The sequence below is a fragment of the Eleutherodactylus coqui genome, chromosome 3 (genome assembly GCF_035609145.1).
Source record: "Eleutherodactylus coqui strain aEleCoq1 chromosome 3, aEleCoq1.hap1, whole genome shotgun sequence".
Lineage (NCBI taxonomy): Eukaryota > Metazoa > Chordata > Amphibia > Anura > Eleutherodactylidae > Eleutherodactylus > Eleutherodactylus coqui.
The window spans coordinates 51,734,567-51,757,814 of record NC_089839.1 but is presented as its reverse complement, the minus strand read 5'-3'; the positions used below and the strand labels follow the sequence as shown (position 1 = coordinate 51,757,814).

Genomic DNA, 23,248 nt, shown 5'->3' with positions numbered 1-23,248 from the left:
TCAAAAGGTACATTTACACACACAGATGATCGCTCGAAATTTCTCAGAAACGGTCAATTTTGAGCAATCATTTGCCCATTAGTAGCCAAATAGCTTTATTTGCATGTATTTAGAGAACAGCGAGTGGTCTGTTCTCTAAATACATCACTATTGTTCTCCAGCGGGACAGCAGCTGAAAAATGTTATCAGTACCGCCCGCGGAGAACTCAGCGTGCGGTCCCTCTTACACGGTAAGTGCACGATGGGCACACATTTACACACAATGATTATTGCTCAAAAGATGGCTTTTGAGAGAATTTTGAGCGATAATCGTTGTATGCAAAAGGGCCTTTAGGGTACTTTGACATGAGCGGAATATTTCTGCAATTTGCACCTAGAAACGCAGAATTTCCCACCCCGATTACGGAGCAGAAATCTGCAGCAGCAGATTCAGCTGCGTCTTTAGGTGTGGATTGCAGAAACTCATATTACGCTCATATTAAGCATCCTTAGGGCTCTTTCCCACGAGCGCATATACGGCGACGGCGTTTTTATGTTTTCACGCCTGCTCCGTATAATTGCCTAAATGGGCTTTTTTCTGCAATCACGCCAGCGTTTTCTCGTCCGTTCATATGACCGTGAGCGTCGTTTTTAGCGAAAAAATATGCTGCACCACGGAAAACCCTCGCTTTGCCAAAATCCTCGGGATGCCTTCCAGTGCCTATATAGAGGCACCTGTAAGGTTTTTACAGCGTTGGACGCTGCAAAAATGCCTCCCTCTCCCTTCTCTTTCCCTGCTCCCATAGGAGTCTATGGGAACCGCCGGTGTATATTGGCCAAAAGATAGTTCCAGAACTATGTTTTGGCTGAGCGTATATGTGCTGGCCATGTATATGTTATTTTTTTGCACTGCCGGCGTATTTATGCGCCGTATATTCACCCGTGTGAACAGCTGCATTGGAAATCAATGCTTTACATAAGTACCGTATATGCACCCGGGCATGAAAACGCGCTGTATATGCGCTCATAGGAATAAAGCCTCAGGCTGGATTCACACAAGCGTATCTGAGCGTGCAAGATATAGAAAATAGAACCCATTGATTTATATGCACAGATTTCCTGTGTGCATTTCGGTTGTGTAAAGAAATACGCAGCATGTTCTGCTTGTCTTCGCATTTGCGCAGGAAAAAAGAATATTTTGTAGTCATGAGACTAATTAGCCATTTCAATGGCTGAGGGCTTCTTCTGATGAGTGTGGGCGCAACTCTGCTCGGCGGCACACAGCGTAGTTGCATCTGTACAAGGGGAAGTTCTTCCCCCTCATCGGCTTTTCAAACTCCGCACCAGAGCGCAGAAGTTTGAAAATAACCGAGGGAAGATAGGTGCCGGACGATCTTTCCCACACATAGTATTCACTACATGCGGAAAAAATATGGCAGGTCTTATGTCTGCCCTAGTGACAGCGAAACCACTGAAATCCAATTGAAATCAGTGGTTTTGTTTGGTCCCCTTATGCGGCCGTTATTATCACCGCCACATAAGGGGAGAAAACAACATTCATCTGAGTCCGCCCTGAGAGCATTGTTGTATTTTTTTTTTTTGCAAAAAGAAGAGTAAATCACGCAGTTTCACGCACAAGTACGCAACATCCATTCAGCGAAAAGGCAGTGCGAATGTACATACGTTCGTGCGAAATGCATAGAAATCACACATTAAAAAAACCCATTATTTTAAATGTAAAAATATAATTATTTTTCCGCGATTTTGCTGAAAATTCGACCACTATTTCCTATTAATGAGTAAAAAACTTGCATTGCACTCTCATGTAGATGTGAGTTTCCTACAAGTGTCATGCGATTTTTATTTTACCACTGGAACAACTTGCAAGTGCAGTGAAGCGATGCATTTTTCTCGTAAAACGCACCACACTTACATAAAAAATGGCGGGTTTGCTAGTGTGATATCAGTCTGAGTTTTGCGGACCGATGCAGCACTCAGTCCTGTAAGTGCACTCTCAGGGCATGTTTTTCCGGGTTTCACACGGCCCAGAATCTTGCACGAATATTTGATTGGTGTCATACATGGGTGACTTTTTCCTGCTGCGGTGCAGGGGGAAAAAAGCCACACATCCTATCTTTGGGCGTGGTCCCGCATCATATCTCCCATTGTTTCCAATGGGCCTGGTGGTAGCAGCGCACCAAGTGCTCGGTGCACACAAGCTTTCCCATTGCTGACAGCTGTGGCGGCGGATTGCTGCTTCCCCAAAGTGATGCGAGACGTTTTTGATACATCCTTGGGGAAATCGCATGTTGGCAATCGTGATATCAGGCCGAGTTTCAGGGCTCGATATCGCACTCGCCTGTGTGACATTAGCCTAAGGCCCCCTTCACACAAGTGTAGGCGTATTTGCGCACGCAGGAGCGTGGCGTTTCTGCAGAATGAGCAATGCTTTTGTGCATGTGCACCAGCGTATTTTACTGTACTTTTTCCGCACACAAGAGCGCATTCATTTGCGCACAGGGAAAAAAACCTGCACTGATTGAAATGACTGATACGTCTAATGAGTTCCAAATGTCTTCTTTTTCCTATTCAATTCCTATTTCATGCCTATCTTAGCATATTTTGCGCACATTCCCATTGACTTTTAGGGCGACTCTTGATGCGCAAATATACAGAAAAATAGAGCGTGCTGCGTTGTTTTTCTTGCGTTGAAAAAATATGCGCATGTGAATGAACCCATTAAAAATCAAAACCATGTGATGCCTGTCCTACTAACTAAACAGATTTACCATTCAGGAGTTAGGGAAAGCTGGGTTACAACAGGTGCTATAAAGTTTGTTCTATTGGTTCTCCCAAAGTTTGCCAGAAAAGTTACAATTATGAATTTTTCAGTGCAATTAAAAAAAAAAAAATACTGCCAAGTATTTTTTTTTTTAATTGCACTGAAAAATTCATAAAAGTTTCTTTTTTTTAAATTATTTTAAGGTGGAATTGGTCTTCCACGAAGTTTTATGCATAATTTTCTGCTTTGCACTGACATTTAGAGGGGTTACATGAATCCAGCAATAAGGGGGTTAATTCTTCCCTATGTTTCCCATTGACTATGTTTCCCTGTGGTGAGTAAAATAACATACAACTGCTGAGCACTGGAGAGGGAGGTGAGGGATAACCAGGTAATATGATACTTTCCAGGGTAATATGGCAATGGAATCAGTCTGCAGAGAGAGGTGCGGTAGTAATCAAGGCGCTAGGACACCTTGCTTGTTGTACATATGTGCGCTGCAGAGATTGCCTGTGTCAAATATTGCCTGCTTTACTAGGAGTTAAACTGCTGGGGGCACCCGATGATCTGCAATTCAGGTCTTCTTGTGTTTTGCAGGCTGTGACCTCACTGCATGTAAAAAAAAAACTATGAAGCAGTAGCCTAATCTCAGCTCATCCTTAAGTTTGGAGACAAGGAAAATGCAATGAGCCACATGTGCCGATGCAAATGTAGGAGCCTTGTACAATCCAGGAGAAGGGGAAGTGTTTTATCCTTCTATGAATGACTGATGCTGTCACTCAGCAAGAGGCTGGCCTTAAGAGATCCCTCCGAAAACACGCCTTCCCCCTCATTCCTTCTCTGACAGTCCTGCAGCGAACATCCATTCTGTGTAGGATAAGGAGCTGCAGAGAGAAGTCAAGGCACCAGCGTAATAGACCTTGGAGTAGAAAGCTGGGACAAAAATAAAGTTTTGTCCTAAGAATCCTTCAAGTGTCTACATCCTATGAGTGAAGATGTCCAACAGTGCGAGGATTTAGGAATACAATGTGAAGGAACACTTCTTCAGCCTCCATCCTTCAACCTAAACAGAAGCGCTAAAAGCTGGAGACCTGGACTCAACCTGAGAATGAGACGAAGGAAAATTGTCGTTGCAGGCGGCTTCTGTCTATCCTTCTTCCTTGGCACTTTGTTGAATTTACTCTCTGTGCCAGGCTTCGATCATAATCATCACTTACAAGATATGGGGACTCCTATACCTCTTGGACAATCATGGCAAGACAACGAGATATCTATGGACCTACTGAAGCAACTCCAAGACAGGTATCAGGAGGTGATCCGCTATAGAGAACACCAGGCTCCGGTGTCGGCTACGGAAAGGCTTTTGAGACCCTTAGAAAGAAGGCTTATGGACCTGGCCCAGCAATCTTCATTTGAACACAACCAGAAATGGGAAAGCCCTAAGAGATCCAGTTCTGATAAGGACATATTATCTCAGTCACATCCCAGTTCAAAAATAGATCTGTCCCTACAGCCACCTTTGTTGGGTTGCCAGGACATTAGTAAGGGAACCAACATACGCTATCTAGGCTCAGGCTACACGAAAGCTGTTTATAAATTGGTGTTGAATGACACAGTGTCGGTGGCACTAAAATCTGTCGATTTTGGGGGACATGACATACAAAATTGTCTTAATCGTTATAGGACTTTGGAAGATTGCTACAGGTTGGCGTCCTTCAAGATCATCAAAGAAATGATATTACTGCAAAGACTTCAGCACCGAAACATCCTACAGGTAAGACTGAGTATCAGCATGCTTGAATATGGTTAGGAGGATCCAAAATAGTGTTTTTAGAAATTTTTGTGTTTTAACCATTCATTTCAATACTAAATATTTCATGCATTCATTGTCTTCCAAGAAAATATTCACTTTATGTATTTTGATCCCATATAGCTCGACCTTTGAAATGAAAGGGAACAAAATTGAAAAATTGGGTAAACATTAGAAATCCAAAAAGAAACACAAAATTAGTAGGAAATTTCCCATGGAAATTTGCCAATGATCCTCGAAAGTTTCTCTAATATACTGAGATGCTCTGCCTTCTGCTAATTCCTCCTTGCAATTCCAGACAGCCTTGTTTGCAAGCAGACTTAATTTTTCTTCCTGAATCATTCACAGGACTCCAGAGATTTTTTTTCTTCGGCGATGATACAAATCATTCGACATTTTCAGTTATGTATTTGGATTGTACTTTCCAGATGCGCTCCCTGTATGCCTTGGATATGAAACACATTCTCTCTGTTGACTTATGTTTTCTGGAGACAAGCTTAAGAAATACAAACTGATGCATATATCAGGCATTACAGTACAGATGCCCCCTTTGGGATGCAGGTTAAGGAAAACATATCACCTTTTGGGTTTACCAAAGGCCTGATGACGCTGAGCCATCATTTGAATATGCAGTTCTATGGATAAATGCCTCATCCTTGTCAATTTGATAAAAATTCCGGAAAATGTTGTAGAGTTGACTCTTTCATTTAACTCTGAGTAAGCGTCCTCTGACATGGCCAGATTATTGCCCCCAACTAACGCGATCAAGTCATTCTACGTTGGTTTATTTAACATTTACTTTCCATGTGGTGGTTTGTATGGACAATCGTTACTATGAACCATTGTACATTATTGTTGGTGGCACACCCCCTATATATATGAGTGTATAGGTCACCAACATTTTTGTGCCCACGTAATACATGCCACGAATGACAAATGAGCATTTTATCAATCTCTGAGCACCTTTACACTGGGCAATGATCAGGAATGAGCCTTCAAAGATGCAAACATTTGTCCAATCGTCGGCCCATGTCAAATTTCGTAAATTTACCCACAGTCCCATGTATGACCATAGCTAATACATTGTGGGGACATTTACTATTCCTCTTCAGCCAGAATTAGGTGCACCAAAATTTTGGCGCACATCATTTTTTGACAAATTTATTAATGACTTGCGCCAAGTAGAACAGATATTGTCGCCTTGCCGGACACCTTTCAAAGTTGTCTAGAAAATGACGCACAATTTTGTCAAGTTGTAAAATGCGCCAGTTTAGTATTAGTGTGCGCCAGTTTTTAGATCCAAAGACCTCGTCTACAGAATGACATCTAATAGGTGGATAAGGTAGTTAACTGAGTTGGGCGTGAGCCAAATCTATCAATCAGCGTGCATCATTGTGATAGATTTGACACATCTTCAGACTGCCTCACCAGCATGTATTAGATGACCTTAATGAACCTGCCCCATTGTAATATAATGATCAGTTGTGTCAAATGTGCATCTGACAAACTCAGCCCTGCTATATGTATGCATAAAAATTTGCACAATCACCAGGCAGCTACATGAAACAGTTGGGTTAAGGATTTTGCATGTGAATGAGCCTCAGGGTACTGTAATGTTAATAGTACTATATAGTGTCTTATAGTAGTAGCACATGGCTAAAGATTTTTATGCTTCCAAACTCACTCTAGAAGGACAGTCTAAGTATTTTAAAGGGCTACACCCCCCTAAAAAAGTCAATCCTGGAGGTTTTATTAGATGCAGTGAGAAGTTTGAGCCTCAGCTCATTTACTTAGAGCAGGAAAAGTGTAAATCAAGCCCAGTCTTTCAAGAGGCAAAACAAGGCTATCTGTGTGCCGTCTGAACAACACGGATCCGGTGTGTAGAATCTTTAGCACTATTGATAATTATAAAAATATTGTGCAGAACAGTTTCCCCTCATGAGGTACAAGTGCAGCATTGTTGATTCAGTCTTGGAGAAATGGCTCCGACAATGTTCTAATCTGATCAGATTGTTTTCGGTACACCTTTCCTACTTTTCATGTTTTCTCATGTCAGCGGATATGACAGATGTTGTAGTTTATCTCCTCTACTTTTGACATACTTCTGTGTTCCTACTCTTTAGAAGGATCCTAAGGCATCACTTTCTCGGCCCTAGACAATGACTATGTCTTGGATAATAATGTATTTGGTCCCTTGGCAATGTTTATGGAATAATAAGTATATAGAATTGGTAATGTTTCGGTAAATTTGTCATGGTAGCCCCTACTTAGACGCATTTCGGGTGACATGGCAAGATGATGGTGCCTATCACAAGACTGGTGATTGGATTGGAATTTCCTCTAAAAAAAAATCCCATTTTAGCAAAGTATCTCTTTGTATATGGGCGATTCATTAGTCTGATGGGTGGGGCAGTTTTAAAATGTATGGTAATGATATTACAGAGTGATCACATTGGGATAGGATTATAATTTACATAGCTTGTTAACAATGTGATTGCCTTTTCTTAACACTATTAGAAGTGTAGAAAGTGATTCAATTGTGGCTATATTGTGAATGTGTGAGTAATTTAGTGGCATTGAGTAGATATTGTCATTTAGATGAAGTATATTGGTTATATTGTTATGTACTATACTGCACTGTGGATTAGTTTGGTATAATCCAGTTTAATTGTAATGATTAGTGTTGACCGAACCGAACAGTTTTGGATCATACTTTGCTAAAAGTTTGGTTCAGCATGAAGCTTTTAGCTAAATTCTACTAGCTCGGTTCGCTCAACACTTTTATAGTTCCTAGACAGTGTGATACACCAGTTTTAAGTGTATTGGTGAACTTCCAGTTTGGGTCGAACTAATGCGGACCGAACCAAGCTTTTTGCAAAAGTTCGGCCAACCTGCTGAACCAAGTTTTTCCAAAATTCGCCTATCACTAGTGATGATACTATAGTAGCCGTAGATATCTATGTATAATCTGGCTGCAATGTGCTGATACTGTAGTAGTGGTAGACAACCTACAGTATATATCGTGTTTGTGGTGTGATAATATTGAGGTTGTGTTTTGAGGATATTGCAATTATAGTGGATAAAGAATAATCCGGTTGTCATGTAATACTATAGTAGTAGATAATCTATGAATAATCTGATTGTGATGTGATGATATTGAGGTGGTGTTTTGATGATAGTTGCAGTAGATAAAGTGCTTTAAATCTGGTTGCGCTGTGATATAGCATCAATAGATAATCTATGTGTAATCTGCTTTTGATGTTATACTATAGTAGTAGTAATAATCTATGAATTATGAATAATCTATGAATCTAAGTAGTAGTAATCTATGAATAATCTGGTTGTGATGTAAGGATAATGAAGTTGAGTTTTTATGATATTATAGTTGCAGTATATAAAGTGTGTAGAGTCTGCTTATGATGTGATATTATAGTATCAGTAGATAATCTAAGTATAATCTGATTGCTATGTTATAATAAAGTTGTCCTTTGATATTATAGTTGCAGTAGATAGTGTGTAGAATCTGGATATGATACAATATAGTATCAGTAGTAGAGATGAGCGAACACGTTCGGCCCCGCCCCTTTTTCGCCCGAACACCGAACTTTGCGAACACCTCGGTGTTCGGGCGAAAAAGTTCGGGGGCCGCCGTGGCAGCGCGGGGGGGTGCGGCGGGGAGCGGGGGGGAGAGGGAGAGAGAGAGGGCTCCCCCCTGTTCCCCGCTACTGCCGCCCGCGCCGCCGCGCATCTCCCCGCCCCCCGGCGGCACCCGGACACTTACGCGCGAACACTCCAGTGTTCGCTAAAGCCGGTGTCCGGGTGCGGATGTGTCCGTTACGGACACGTTCGCTCATCTCTAATCAGTAGATAATCTATGTGTAATCTGCTTGTGATATAATACTCTAGGAATAGATCATCTGTGAATAATCTGGCTGTAATGTGATGATATTGAGGTTGTGTTTTGATATTATAGTTGCAGTAGATAGTGTGTAGAATCTGGATATGAGATAATATAGTATCAGTAGATAATCTATGTATAATCTGCTTGTGATATAATACTCTAGTAATAGATAATCTGTGAAAAATCTGGCTGTGATGTGATGATATTGAGGTTGTGTTTTGATATTATAGTTGCAGTAGATGGTGTGTAGAATCTGGATATGATATAATATAGTATCAGTAGATAATCTATGTATAATCTGCTTGTGATATAATACTCTAGTAATAGATAATCTATGAATAATCCGTCTGTGATGTGATGATATTGAGGTTGTGTTTTGATATTATAGTTGCAGTAGATGGTGCGTAGAATCTGGATATGATACAATATAGTATCAGTAGATAATCTATGTATAATCTGCTTGTGATATAATACTCCAGTAATAATCTATGAATAATCTTGTTGTGATGTGATGATAATGAAGTTGAGTTTTTGTGATATTATAGTTGCAGTTGATAAAGTGTGTAGATTCTGTTTATGATGTGATATTATAGTATCAGTAGATAATCTATCTATAATCTGATTGCAATGTTATAACATGGTTGTCTTTTGATATCATAGTTGCAGTAGATAGTGTGTAGAATCTGGATATGATGTGATATAGTATCAGTACATAATCTATGAATAATCTGGTTGTGATGTAATACGCTAGTAATAATCTATGAATAATCTGGTTGTGATGTGATGATATCGGGATTGTGTTTTGATATTACAGTTGCAGTAGATAACGTGTGTAGAATTTGCTTATGATACGCTACTATAGTATCAGTACATCATCTATGTATAATCTGATTGTGATGCGGTGATATTGATATTTTAAAATTGGCTAATCCGTACATAATCTGGTGATGATGTTATTGTATCTCTGCAACTACTGTACACTAATGGGGTTAATATGAGATATCATCCAGTATCTGACAATGCGGCTTTACTGTATAGCAGTAGTTCAGGAGAAACTGCATGTGATCTGACGGTTTTATATTGGTGTGCCCAGATTATCTATGAGCGCTCTTCTTCTCTCACCATGATACCGTTGTCTAGATAATCCCCCGTGTTTCGTTGTATTGTTCGGATTATCTATACATAGCACGCTTTTCTTAATTTAGCATTCACCACAACAAACGTAATTCAGTTGTCACAGAGGAGATCAGACGCATTGCTGACCTTCTGGAGATCAAAGCCCGTCATGTGATACTTTATATGATTTTAATATCCATTCATTACATCGCTAACACTGGTTGACCTGCTACAGGCCGGCTGCCTGTGAACTATAAAACTGCAGATTGTTGCTTTAAAGACTATAGAAGTACAATGATGGGTTTACAGGCAATAAATAACATTTACAAGGTAGTCGGTAGTGCCAACCACAAATAAGTACATGTAATCTTCAGATCAGCTATTTGAAGGGGCTCAAGTGACACATGTATTCAAAAAACTCCCCATATGCTTTATAAATAGAGATGTAGCAGAGTTGAGTTGGTCATTTGAGTCAATTCAATGTGATTTACTGTTGCACTTCCGCACAGGATTGTGTGTAAAACTACTATGGCATCCCAAATCTGCTGTAATGTTTCACAGCTTCTGTATTTTTCTCTACAGAGGGTATTGGATATTAAAGCAATTCCTTAATATATAGCAGAACCTTATAGCAGAACAGTTTATACTTGCGTAGTTCAGTGGCGGAGAAATCAAGGGTTAATGACAGCCTGTCTTCTCTATTCACAGATTGCAGACTGTGCTAAACAGGAACTGTATTCTGCTGATACCCAGTGTAGTGGTTGGCGGGGCATGCGCACTGATTTCTAGGTGCCAGTGGGTGTTAAAAGCCACACTGCCTTGCCCAGGTTATTTAGGACCAGAGAAGTGAACTGCTCTTTCAGTTCACTAGTGATGGACATTAAATAGTTGCAAGGAATTTAATTTCTCTGCGATTGCCCTGTTCTGTTATGGAGCTTAATATGGGCAAAAATTTCCCGCATTCCCCACCAAAAATTTACACCTTAATCCAATGCTGTGAATTCTACACTAAAACCTGCAGATTTTAATGTGGAATTGCCACCAAAGCTAAGCCACTTTCATTCTGCATCTAATTCTGCAAAGAACCGTGCAGATTTTGGGGCACAATGTACCACGTCATGTGATACAGAATGCAGAAAAATCACACCCGTGAGAAGGGTCCCTTAAGGTGCTTTCACATGAATGGAATTTTTCCCCCCAAATGCAACACTATGGAATTTCGCACCAAAATTTGCAGGTCAACTTATCGGCCCATGTAAGAACACCTTTAGAATCCCGAAAGCCACACACATGTATAAAAACTCATCTATGTAGTGTCATCAAAAAACTGGCCTTAGTACAGTTTTCTATGCCATCTATATACAGTCCGGAAGTCCGTTTTTATTTTCGTATATCATCTGTTTTTGACATCCCCAAAAAGAAATCGGAAACAGACCCTAATTAATTTTTTTCAGCATCTCTCAGCAAAGGGTCCACGAAATACGGACAGCATATGGAAGGTGTCTATGTGCTGTCCGTTTTTTTGTGCACCCCCATTGACTTGAATTAGCGAGTCTAATCTGTAAGTCAGATCAGAATGTTGTTTTTTTTTTGGGGGGGGGGTTATGCGATCCATGTACCCATGTAAAAAAAAGTGGTGTGTGAAATGATGCATTGACTATTATGGGTCCGTGTACTGTCTGGAGTCTAGTCTAGTTGGCTCACACAGAACACAGATTGAAAATACACTTGTGTGAAATAGCCCAAAAGTTTACAAATACCCTAACAAATATATGTATATTGTGTCTACTCCAACTGTACAATATCTGATATTTGTGTTCCAAGTGTTGCGGTGATCTGATCTCCACTCGCAAGCTGATAATGGAAGCAGATTGCAATGATTTAAAAATGTTGACGCTTTCCATTCAGCCAGGCAAAGAATAACATTATAACAGAGCTTATTACTACCTTCTCGGATCTTCTAGCAGGCTTGTTAATATGTCATTGTTGAGGGGCACCAACACACTAACACAAAACAGACAGATACACACAGGCTTTCATGATAGCCATCTCCAAGCCTGCACTGAAAACCATGACTTAGCAGAAGCAATGCATTTCATCTCCTGAAGAGCAGCAGCTTTGCTCCCAGCCAATGGATGAAGGAGAAGTTCATTAGAAACAGATTATGGTTCACGGGACTCAGTACACAGCAATTATGTCATAAATTAGCAGTCACAAATCACCGGTTGTCTCCATGTGTAGGTGATGCTAGCTGTGGCTGCAAGAGACAACCGGCAAGGAAAACTTTGCAAAAACAGAGATGAAAAACATAATATTGTAACTAAACGTTTTATCACATTGATTTTCACAGGAATCGGACAAACTAAACTTAAAAAATGTTTGTCTATGGAACTCATATTTGGGTTGGGCACCCAGTGTGTCTTTGAGATTTTCGAGGTCTACCAAACATCGGAAAATCCCATTTGAAATTGTTATGCTTTATAATTAGTATATTTGTTGTATTTTTATACTTTTATTTGCCGTATATTCCAGAATTTTTCTTGGAACATTTTAGAACTTCATGGCTTTTAGCAGCTACAATCCAAAAAAGATATTAACATTAATTTTAAATATGTTACCCTATCGTCTCGATAGTTGAAGCGCTTGCTACAGTCAAATTTAATATAGCTCACATCTGTATGTGTCTTATATAACCCCATCTGCAAAATCTCCTCGTTCTATTCTTATACAGTACTATAGGGTTATGTACAAATGGGGTGTTTTATGCTTTTTGCACCATATTTAGCATTCTAATTTTTTGCAGAAAAGCTCGTAAAATAATTTTCTCTCACCCTCTAAATAAAAATGGAGACATGCTCTAATATCATTTTAAACTGTAATTATCTAATTTTTATATTTTTCTGCACTTTTACCTAAAGAAAAAACTTATCTAAAAAGCCAAAGGCCCAATGGTAGTAAATTACCAGTCGTTCAAAATCTCTTAAGCATCAGCTACTGCTCCTTTATATCGAACGTATATAGTATTGATCATTTTCATACTAAAAGTTCCCTTAAGTACCGTCTATCATATTTTCTATAACCTAAAATGATGTGGCCCTCGATCATTTATTTGCAGCTTTTTGCTAGAAAAATCTCATCAGTCTTCTCTATATTGTCATTTTGCTATTTGGCATTTTTCCTCTTTTTCACAGAAATTCATTTATTACCTTGGATTAATTGGCTGGCTTATGTCAATTAGCCCCTTTGTATAAACTTTCAATAATTTTTTTAAATTTATTCGAAACTTTTTGTTTTACACTTACAGGAAGTAATCATACTGTAGCTTTGCTTCTTGCTCGTTTTTTTGCTCTATGTCATATTATGTCGCAGTAATTTTGTATCCAAGAACTTCAATCTAGCATAAGACTATAAGGGGTTCACATATTAGAGGTTTAGAACCCAGGGTTCAATTTTAAATATCTTTTTGTTTTACTGGGTAAAAAAGTTTGGATGTTTCCATCTCCAGGAGATAATAGGGCTACCATCTGGACCGAAGCCTAAAGGGTTAAAGTTATCAGATTGAAATAATGCATTTCTGGAAAAATATATCAGCTATGTTTAATGCCTGCAGATCAAGAAAACTGGGACATAACTTTTATAAAGCGCAAGTGACTTATGGGAAGCGTTTGACAATTTCTGCTAACACAGCATGTCCTGTACCTCCTTCTGTCGACATAAAATGGATTAGATGGTATTATCATGTAATCGGCACCATTATACACTGTAAAATGAGGAAGGCAAACAATGGACTTTACAGAGGTGATGAGACATCTACATAACCTCGGTATCCTGAAAAGTAAAGTAGAGGTTTCTGATTAAAAAATAAAAGAACAAAAAGTTGAATTGACCGGTGAAATTCTAAATAAAGTCGAACTCATTTTATTAGGCTCTTCGCTCGTTTTGGATACATCTTCTTGACATTACTTAAATTCCTTTCTTTTAAGTCCATTGTGATGGGCAGGTGCGCTCCCATTAAGATGGAAATGTATTTGGTTGAGAGGCTTGTTCATTAAAGTAGATTTAATAATGAGGGGGCATTTGGGAAAGAGGGGGATTTGGGTCACTGATTTACTTTAACACAAGACTTAGCAGCACTCTAATTGCCTCCCAGTTGCTATGTATCAAATACTCTTGATGGTTACCTCTGTCAGGAAGAACTTTTGTTTCCCAACTTGAAAGTTAAATGGTCGTTTTCATTCTCATGTTTCAGATGGAAAAATGAAGAAAAAAAAACTTTAAAAAACCTATGTTCTTCTCCGTTGTTCGTGACCTACAGCATCAAGTTGTCCCATTCAATTTACAGAGACAAGCCGCAAACAATGCTTAATTAATTTCATTAAAGAGCAAAGATGAAGACCCAACTTTTTAGAGACATTTAAAGTAGATATTCTTTAATGAATTAGTAAGAAGTAATTCCCTGAAGAAACTGTTTTATACAAATAAGGTCATCTCTTGTAATATCCAGAATAAAAACACTAAAAATGACCCTTATCACCGATAACAGCTGGTCCATATGCAATTTTCCAAAATTATTCTCATGCAGCCAATTTCCATCAGTTTCTTCTTATCTTTATTTTTCAATTTAGAGACAAAAATGTAAAATGAGCATCACAAATTATTCAAATGATATAATTGGGGAGAGAATATGGGTTTATTAAATTGTCGGATCATATTTATGTGATATTGGATGCTTTTGGTCTTTGGGAACTCAATATTGCCCAAGATTCTTATAAAATAATCAAATTCAGGAAAATATAAAGTCTAAAATATATCAATCATGGAGTTTTCCATATTTTAACCAGTAATACAGAAATTTCAGATTTATAAAAAAGTTTTTGTTTTTAGTAATTGTTGTCTGTCATATTTGTCTTTCATGAGTTCTTTTCAAAGGACCAGTCATGTGACAGGGCAACTTTATTGCCTACAGGTTCACATATGACACGTATCTATCATTGATTATTGTAATTATACTGTTTGTATTAGTTAACGTACTCTTCATTATAAATTTATGCTTCTGGGAAAGAATCCTCTGAAACAATTCTATGGATTGGTAATAGATACCTGGACAATTAGAGGAAAAATGTCTTACGTATATATGGTATCTCATGTATCTACACTGAAGAGTTCCTTTGAAGGGTATGTTCACATGGTGGAAGAATTCACTGTGTTTTTGCAGTAAAATTGGTCGCTGAAACTTGAGACTGGCCTGAACGTCTGATGCAGACTTTCTGTTTGCACTGCTGTTGATCCACGCTAAAGCACCCTATTAGCTCCTTTCAAAGACTAGCTGTCCCGAAAATTCATCAATAAGTGACTTATCGCTTTTCTTTTTCTGCTATACTAATTTCAAATCTTCATGTGGAAAATAATAGGAGCTGAAATTCTAACCGATTCTATGACAGATTTTAGAGTGGAATCCATGTCAAAATCTGTTTGAACATTATGCCATATGAAAGGGGCCTAAAGAAAATGGGGCAGTTTAGCTGGAACCCAAATTATGCTACATTTGTTTAGATGTTCTCCCCATAAACCATTGTACATAGGAATATTTATCCAGTGATGTCATGAACTACAATTGGTGAATGTGGTGTCACTGGTGTGGATGGAACAGTAGCACGCTCCATTCACCCAGGACCAATCAGACCTCTGTTTTCGTGAACAATGGAGGTCCGAACAGTCAGACCTCCACCAATCATAAAGTTATTCTATGGATGGGGGATTGTGTTATAACTATGTTGTATTTACAGATACTCACTCTTCTTGTATCAGTCGAAATGATCCAAAATAAAGTAGAGAAGGGGGTTTCATGGAAACATGACTGCTAAAGGCAATGTTTGACTCCATGGTCATGTAAACTATGACTGGCATGTGACGATGTAGCAACTTCCTGGACATGAGCAGTGGAGACTAGAGTAGCTATACTGGATCGGGGGAACAACAGACTGGCGAGTATGGCTCAGTTTGTTATTTTTGTGCCATCCCTCCCCTCAATGACTTTTTTTTCTTTAGAAAACCCCTATAAATGAATTATTGTCCATTCCACAGATATCACGCTCAGCTTTAGAGACTGAGGGTAGTAGGTGCATTCTTAAATCCAACTTGGGCATAACGAGAGTTTCCCTACTCCTGGTCACAGGCAATAGATATACAGCCAACGAACCACTGCGTGATGTTAGTACTTTCTGCACCCATGTATGTTGTTATCAGCACTGCTTCCCGTATCTGAGGGAGCAATAAAAGTAATAAGAATACCAAAGTACCATATCTAAACTTTAAACTCTTAGGGCTCACTCACATGTGTGTGGTATAATGCTGCATTTTTACCGCTGTGTGAGTCGGTGTATCACACCGTATGGCAGTGATTTGTGACTGCACCTGATAGGGCTCTATTGTGCGTAATATGTGGTAAAATAGAACATACACAAAAAATATATGCAAGTTTGAATGGATCAATGGAAATCAATGAACTTTAATTGACTCAATTCACAGTGTATATTGTGCGCGTAATACACAATGAGATTACGCTTGTGTAAATGAGCCCTCACGGTTCATGTGTATGACTGTATTAAGTTCTGTGCAATTTCTAAGTTCTACAGATCCATATTAAACTATACATAGCACCCTATGGCAGCACACTGTCTGTCTGTGTGCTTGAGATTTCTTATAGAGATATTTAGGGTTATTTTTTATTGGGTTCCATATGAATCCAACAGAAATCTAATTGTAGCATGTACGAATGAATGTATTGTTAAAGAGATATTCTCATTATTTCTAGGGGAGGGGAGGATATCTCTTTAATATGATGCCATATAGAGGCCCCATATGGCAGCAAACTAAGTAGTACAAAGCCATAGGGACTCTTGTTTGCCAACGTACAGGCTCCACATACACAGCTCGGCCTTAGCACCTCTTATATCGTACACTTAGTATGGTATTAGTACTTCGGCTAGGACATGATGGCAATATTCAATACGGAGAATGATCAAACTGGTCGCTTTATAAAGGGAAATCTGCCAGCCGCCATGTTCTATAGGTGTCCTGGATTACAACAGACATTTGTCTAGTCACTTTATAAATACCGCGCTCCCCCATTACTGAATACAAACGTCTGCTTTGTGAGGTAATTGACATCTTTCATTTGGACGCTAGAGTTTTACGGGAAGGTCGATGCTTCCATCCATGGAGTTTTCATCACCTTTTAATATACCCCCTGCTTCTCCCGTGCCTAACCTATTGCCGAAGTTGTATGACTGCAATTAACATGTCCCACAGGGACAGAGATATCAGTAATGGTTAAAAATATTTATGTTCATTAATATTTCACTTATGAACACAAAAATACAGAAAAATTAGAAAGTTGGGATGGATTTATGGTCAATCTGTGTCAAAAGGATGTACAAAATGAGGCATTTGAAATATGCTTCATTTAGCCTTGAGTGGTGCGGAGTGTTAAGGCAGCAGAAATACAGTCCTAAGCTCTCGCTCATGACCTGAAGGTTGCAAGTTCAATCCCTACGTGGTTCAGGTAGCCAGCTCAAGGTTGACTCAGCCTTCCATCCTTCTGAGGTCGGTAAAATGAGTGCCCAGATTGGTGAGAGGGGTAATAAAAAAATGAGCTGAAAGCACTCTGGAATATGTTGTCGCTATACAAATAAGATTTTATTTTTTTATATTATTGCATGATGCCCCTCTTATAAAAAAAGAAAGGATCGGGGTAAGGCTGTTCGAAATCTAAGACATATGCAGCTACTCATTGTGCCACTTATTGTGGGCCTCATCAACATGGGTTATTATGGGGCCATAATACAATACTTATAGAGGTCTATATGCCCATACTGTATCTATAAATGACTTATTTCACACAGATATGTATATATATATATGTATATTTTTTTCTCATGTTAGATTGCTACAAAGACTCACAGGAGAAACAATACATAGCTTGCTAGATACAGGCTTAACATGAAATTCTCCCGAATAACATATTGACCGCTGGAGCATTAGGGCAGCATCCAAGTGTCCATAGCTGCTGTTAAAGCAATCGTCCCAGCTGTCTTCAGCGGTCCCATAAAAATAAATGGAGCAGTAGTGCGCACACGTGGCCACAACTCCTTTCATTCTGGGACACCCAAGACCTCCAATGTTGTGATTGGTGGGAGACCCAGGAGTGAGATTGCCACCAATCAGATATTTATCACCTTTCCAGTGGATAAGTTAATTTCATTGGGCAGCCCCTTTAACTGAGATCAATGATATCATGAATATAGGTAAGGGGCCAATGACTGGCTCCAGAGACCTCTCCAGATGTCCTTTATCTGACCGTTACGTCCACGTACACATAGTGATTGTCAACCTTTTTTGTCACTCCACACCCATCACTCCCTCTGGTCACCTGATACTGGGGCTGAGGCCACAATCAGAAGCCCCTACTGTCCACACGCTGCACGCCATGCTCTGTCCTTTACCCCTGACATCTGCTCGTAGGGCTTGCATGCACTCCTGCCCCCTTTCTTAAAGGGCCAGTGCATTTTTTCCCTATTCCTCCCTCTCCAATCACCTGCTGCTATTTCTTGGTATATTTTGTAAAGTGCAATTGCTCTTTGCATAAGAAAGCCGGCCTTACAGGATTGTCTATTTGCAGGTGAAGCCTCACTCTGCTTACCTTGCAGTGTTTCACACACCTTGTCTTTGACCTGCATACATGCAAGAAGCATTAGAAGCTGCTTGTAAAGTGCATGTTTGTGTTTTGCAGTAATTGTCCATCAAATGTTACGACATGCTCATAAAAGTCAACGTTCCCACATCCAGATCTGCAATGATTTCGTTAGGGAAACAATCCTTCATCCGTTACATATTAGTCCTATGTCTGCCGGCTTCAGCTGTATGCTGGATTTTTGGAAAACAGTTGCGTTTGCTATAAAGAGGTTAAGGATGAAGTAATGCTATAGCCTGAGCGTGTCTAATATGATTAGATACTTATTTACTGTAATCATATTTGGCATTTACTTCTTTGGAGGACTGCTAATTCCATAATTTCAGCCCCTAGAAGAGATATTACTTTATCCTTGCTTTAGATCATATAATGACAAATAACACTGATATATCATTTCATATTGAATAGATCATATAGATGCCGGAAGGGTTGAATACAGATGCAAGGATATAAAACAGTCCTTGAATCATCCTCAACTTGTTAGTCATGCTATTCAGCTGTTTATTATCTATATCTGTTTATGGGTATGGAATGCGATGACCATCATCATCATCATAGGCTATCACTCATGGCCAAGCATGTGGTGACAATTATGGCTAACACAAGGGTTCTTACCCAGCTTTTCTAGAATCCAGATGACCAATTCTGCCTACTGTTATATTACAAAATTAATAACTTTTGTAATTAAAGGGCCAATCAAGGATAGAATGACTAATGGGCATTAGGGCAGTCCCTTAATACTCATGGCCTTAGGAGTACTCAAAGTTTTTAAGTGCTCAAATTAATTTTATTAACCCAAATCAAGTGTATGAAGGTTGTAGTATTGGTAAAAGGCCCATGACTTTTAATGCCCATGGGCTCAGGTCACTTTTAGCCTTTCCTTGGACCAGTAAACAGAACTTAAAGGGGATGTTCAGGTTTAAACTATTGGTGGTCTATCCTCAGGATCGACCATCAATAATAAATCATCAGGAGCTGATCAGCTGTTCACTAGGCTGGTGTACTTGTGCGTAGAAATGTACTGGAAGCACACAGTGCTGTTTCTATTGCAGTGACCCAGCTTGCTATTACATGCAAAGTTCTTATTGAAGTGCATGAGTGCACAAGCCTGGCAAGCAGCTGATCCATGGGGGATCCATGTGATCTACTATCAATGGCCTATCCTACATAGGCCGTTTGGATATTCGATGGATGGCCTTATAAGTCTCCTCACTCACCTTCTTGGTGTTCTCCCTAAGGAGTGATGACCCGGGTCATAGGTCTCTCACTAGCCAAGCCAGGATCCAACTGCATACTAATGAGGGGCAAACCCCCTAAACAGCTGTCTGTGTATGGATTCTGGCTTGGCTTTTCAATTCCTAATCATTGCTCTACAGACCTGTTTAAAGCGTCAAGCATTGATTTGAAGAGATGTAGCCATCCAATAGCTGGCGCTGCAGAGGTATTGTTCCATCTTCCGTATTTATAAGGGCCCATGTAACACATCTTTGGAAATATAGTTGCATTTTGTGACTCAACGTAATCCTGTTGTATTAGTTCTGTAAACACTAAGATAGTAGACCTTACCGATTGGACTTATATCCAGTGAATGTCTCATCTCCAATATAGGCTATGTGGGGCAAAAAATAGTTTTGCTTATCAAAATCCATAACATGGCTAGGCTGCATTGCCAAAGTTCAGTCCCAAAAACATGTTTCCCTGCTGTCTTATACAACTTTGTTTCTACTTTTGTACAAATAGATAACATCCGGGCCTCAGCAGTAGTAAATTTGGCGGTCTTGTATAAGTTCGCAAAGAAAAAAGTTCTCATATATTAGCAGAGGAAGGAGAGACCTTGTCAAGTGGAGAGCTTCTAAAAATAAGTGAAAACATGGCCTGCATCTCATGGCATTTACAAGGAGCTGGCAGTGATGGGGTCTCTAGCAATTGGCAGTTCAAGGAAATACTTGGAACCAGGAGGGGGAGGCATTAGATGTCAAAGCCTGTATAGTGTGAGAGAGTGGTGTCTGTGATTACAGATAATGTACGACAGATACACATGTCTAGGAAGGAAAAGTCCAGGCTATTGAGTTAAGAGCCCAGAATGAGTATGTGAGAGGCCCGGGATATGCGGGGATTGTGCACAAGAACAGAATCAGCTGGAAGCAGAGCAGAAAATGAAAGAGATAACAGAAAATGGACACTTAGACTAGATGATATCACTGTTTAATGTTGCTTCTCCAACAAGAATACTGACAGAAAGATGAAATAGTAAACTTTTTGGATGACCTTGTGTGTGAACAAGGAAACTTTCACCACGTATCAAACTCAATACTCCATCATGTACAAATACATTGATCTTTTTCATGTTCTATTGAATTAGTAGAAATTTTGCTCAATTTTTATCATTTTTGATGATGTCATTGATTTTTGACGATGTCTCTTGTGAAGCTTTTATCCCCCAGACATTAAAATCTTTAACAGTTAATCATAATCACGTGCATTTTACATAATTTTTTATATATTCCATGTACAGTCCATGTCATCGGAAATAATGCTTCTAAGGGAGAATTCAACAAAACTAAATCTCCATATGAAATTGGAGAGATACCGGATTCCGTAGGGGCGTACATACCTCTGGGGATGCCACATTATGACTCAAGTTGAAGATACTTGTAATACTCCCATGTGCATGAGCCCTTATCGTGTGTGTTGGCTCAGCAGACTTTTTGTGTAGGAAACATTGCCAGTAGACTCAGACTGATCCAATTAATTTTCTTAACGAGTGCAGACACCCAAGTATAGGCTGACAGCTCCCCATATGTGTTAAATCGTTGATGGATCTTCCAACAGTCATGTAAACCACACGGGTGGAACTCTGTACAATGGGCACACAGCAAACTTATAGGGCATTTTCACATGCAACGGATTACCCATGGAATGCCTTCAGTGAGCATTCTTTGGCAGATCTGTAACGGAAAGTCTGCATCAACCCCCCCACCATTTGGTGCGAATTTTGATGCGGTTTATAATGCGGATTTTGATACGGAATCCACTTGCGCATTGAGAAGAGGTGGATTCCGCAGTGATAAAAATTGAAATGCTACAGAATTAAATTCTGCACCTTATGTCAATCTGCACGTGAGTTTTCTGTGGAGCGTGTGGACGAGATTTTGAACATTTTCATTCACTTTGCGGCTACTGTGAATTTTTTTGAGCGGAGGATCCGCACGGGAGATGCACGGCAAATCCACCCCATGTGACCATGTCCTATGTCCATCACCTAACAACTAAAATGCTTATACCTATAATTTTGATGCAGGTTTGCACAAGATATATGAACACACACACCTTACTAAATACATTAGTATTACTATTATATATACTGTAATGTTATTTATGGGTTTCTTTCAATTTGCCATTTCTTTTTGATGTTTTGCTACCGCACCGCTCTCATCTAATTCCCAGTTGGCAATTAGCATCTGATAAATCTTGTAATGAAATCATTATGTAGTAAGCCGTGTCCTTATGCCTTCTTAAACAACCTTTCACTGTAACACTTGGAGTAGTTAAACATATATTGTAGGTATGTCTGTAGATAAATGATTGTGTATCCATATAGCAAATAAAGGAAAAACGACTATATATCCATGCTAATACAAAAAAATCCCCGTGATCTTCGTTCACTTGCAATTATGCGTGAAAATATCCTGTTTTAACTTAATGACAAAAAAAGTGATGATTGATCATTTGATTCCTTGAAAAAGTTTAGATTATATTTGGATATTTAAAATAAATTAAAGATTATTTTTAATTTTATCATTTTTCATCTACGGTAAATTTGTGTTTGGCCAATTGTAATGCCATAATAATAATAATAATAATAATAATAATATACAGCGGGTGGGATATAGAGAGGGCTTGGGAGGCAGATGAATAGAACTATAAAAAATACAATTCCACAAAAAAACAAGAAAAAGAGGATGAAAAAAACAAAAATTCAAAAAGTTGCTGGTCATTAAATGGGTAATATATATAATATATTATCATCACTGTTATTATTTTGTCTGTTCTGGTATGAAAGGCTGGGAAGATAGATAGATAAACACGAGTTGTAAGCAATTACTTCCTTGCAGTTTTCGGAGCTCGATGCTCTCGTCCATAGTCAGCGGATTGTAGAGAATGCCGAGCACACATCGCTCTGTAAACAGTCAAGATATTCTGACTAAATAAGGTTTGCTCTTGGATTTTTACACAGTGACCAATCTAAACCTTTTTACTGTTGCTGCTACTTCATGCGTTTTACTATGTGGCAGTAAGCAAATGAGCCAAAATGAAAAAAAAAATAAAAATCCGAATGTAATGCCGTCTTAGTGGAATCCGGGACTTTCGAGTTTGCCTATACTTACCAACCATTGACAGCTGAATAATGTAGTCTATTTTGTGTTTTGTTCGAAAGACTTGTTGGCTTTTGTGTGGAGTCTGACCTTTGCTTTTCTTTGTCATGTAAGGCCAGCTGTGTCATTTTAATCTGTAGTAATGCAGAATGCCAATTTGACACAAAATAGTTATGTAGGCTGGAAGACATAGGAGATAATCACTTCTTACCAAGAAAATCAATTCACGTCACTAATGGGTCTTATCTATGATTAACTAAGGTCAGCCTTTGGAATTGAAGTTTACCGTGTTGTGTCTTGAAGTAGTCAATTGAGGCCCGAGCAGACAATTTGTGAATACAAAAATGTATCAGACTCGGGCTGCATATTGACATTGTGCAGACAATTACTGGTTTTCATAGGCTCCTTTTCTCTGTTTGTGTCTACTAATGACTTTCAGGTTATTCTTACATTTGAGTTGTATAGCAGTACAGGATTCCAAAAGTGCAACACAGGAGTCCTATAATAAATGTAATTCTCCTATTACCAGAGA

The 23,248-nt window shown here is 39.1% G+C and overlaps 1 protein-coding gene across 1 annotated transcript in view; it reads left to right on the top strand.

Moving 5' to 3' along the window:
* The first annotated feature begins 3,503 nt into the window (after positions 1 to 3,503).
* The window catches only part of PKDCC (protein kinase domain containing, cytoplasmic), a 73,051-nt gene continuing 53,306 nt past the window's right edge, over positions 3,504 to 23,248 (top strand). Inside the window, exon 1 of the mRNA XM_066595578.1 lies at positions 3,504 to 4,535. Coding sequence (XP_066451675.1) covers positions 3,747 to 4,535 — 789 coding nt within the window. The 5' untranslated portion in view covers positions 3,504 to 3,746. The remainder of the gene's footprint in view (positions 4,536 to 23,248) is intronic.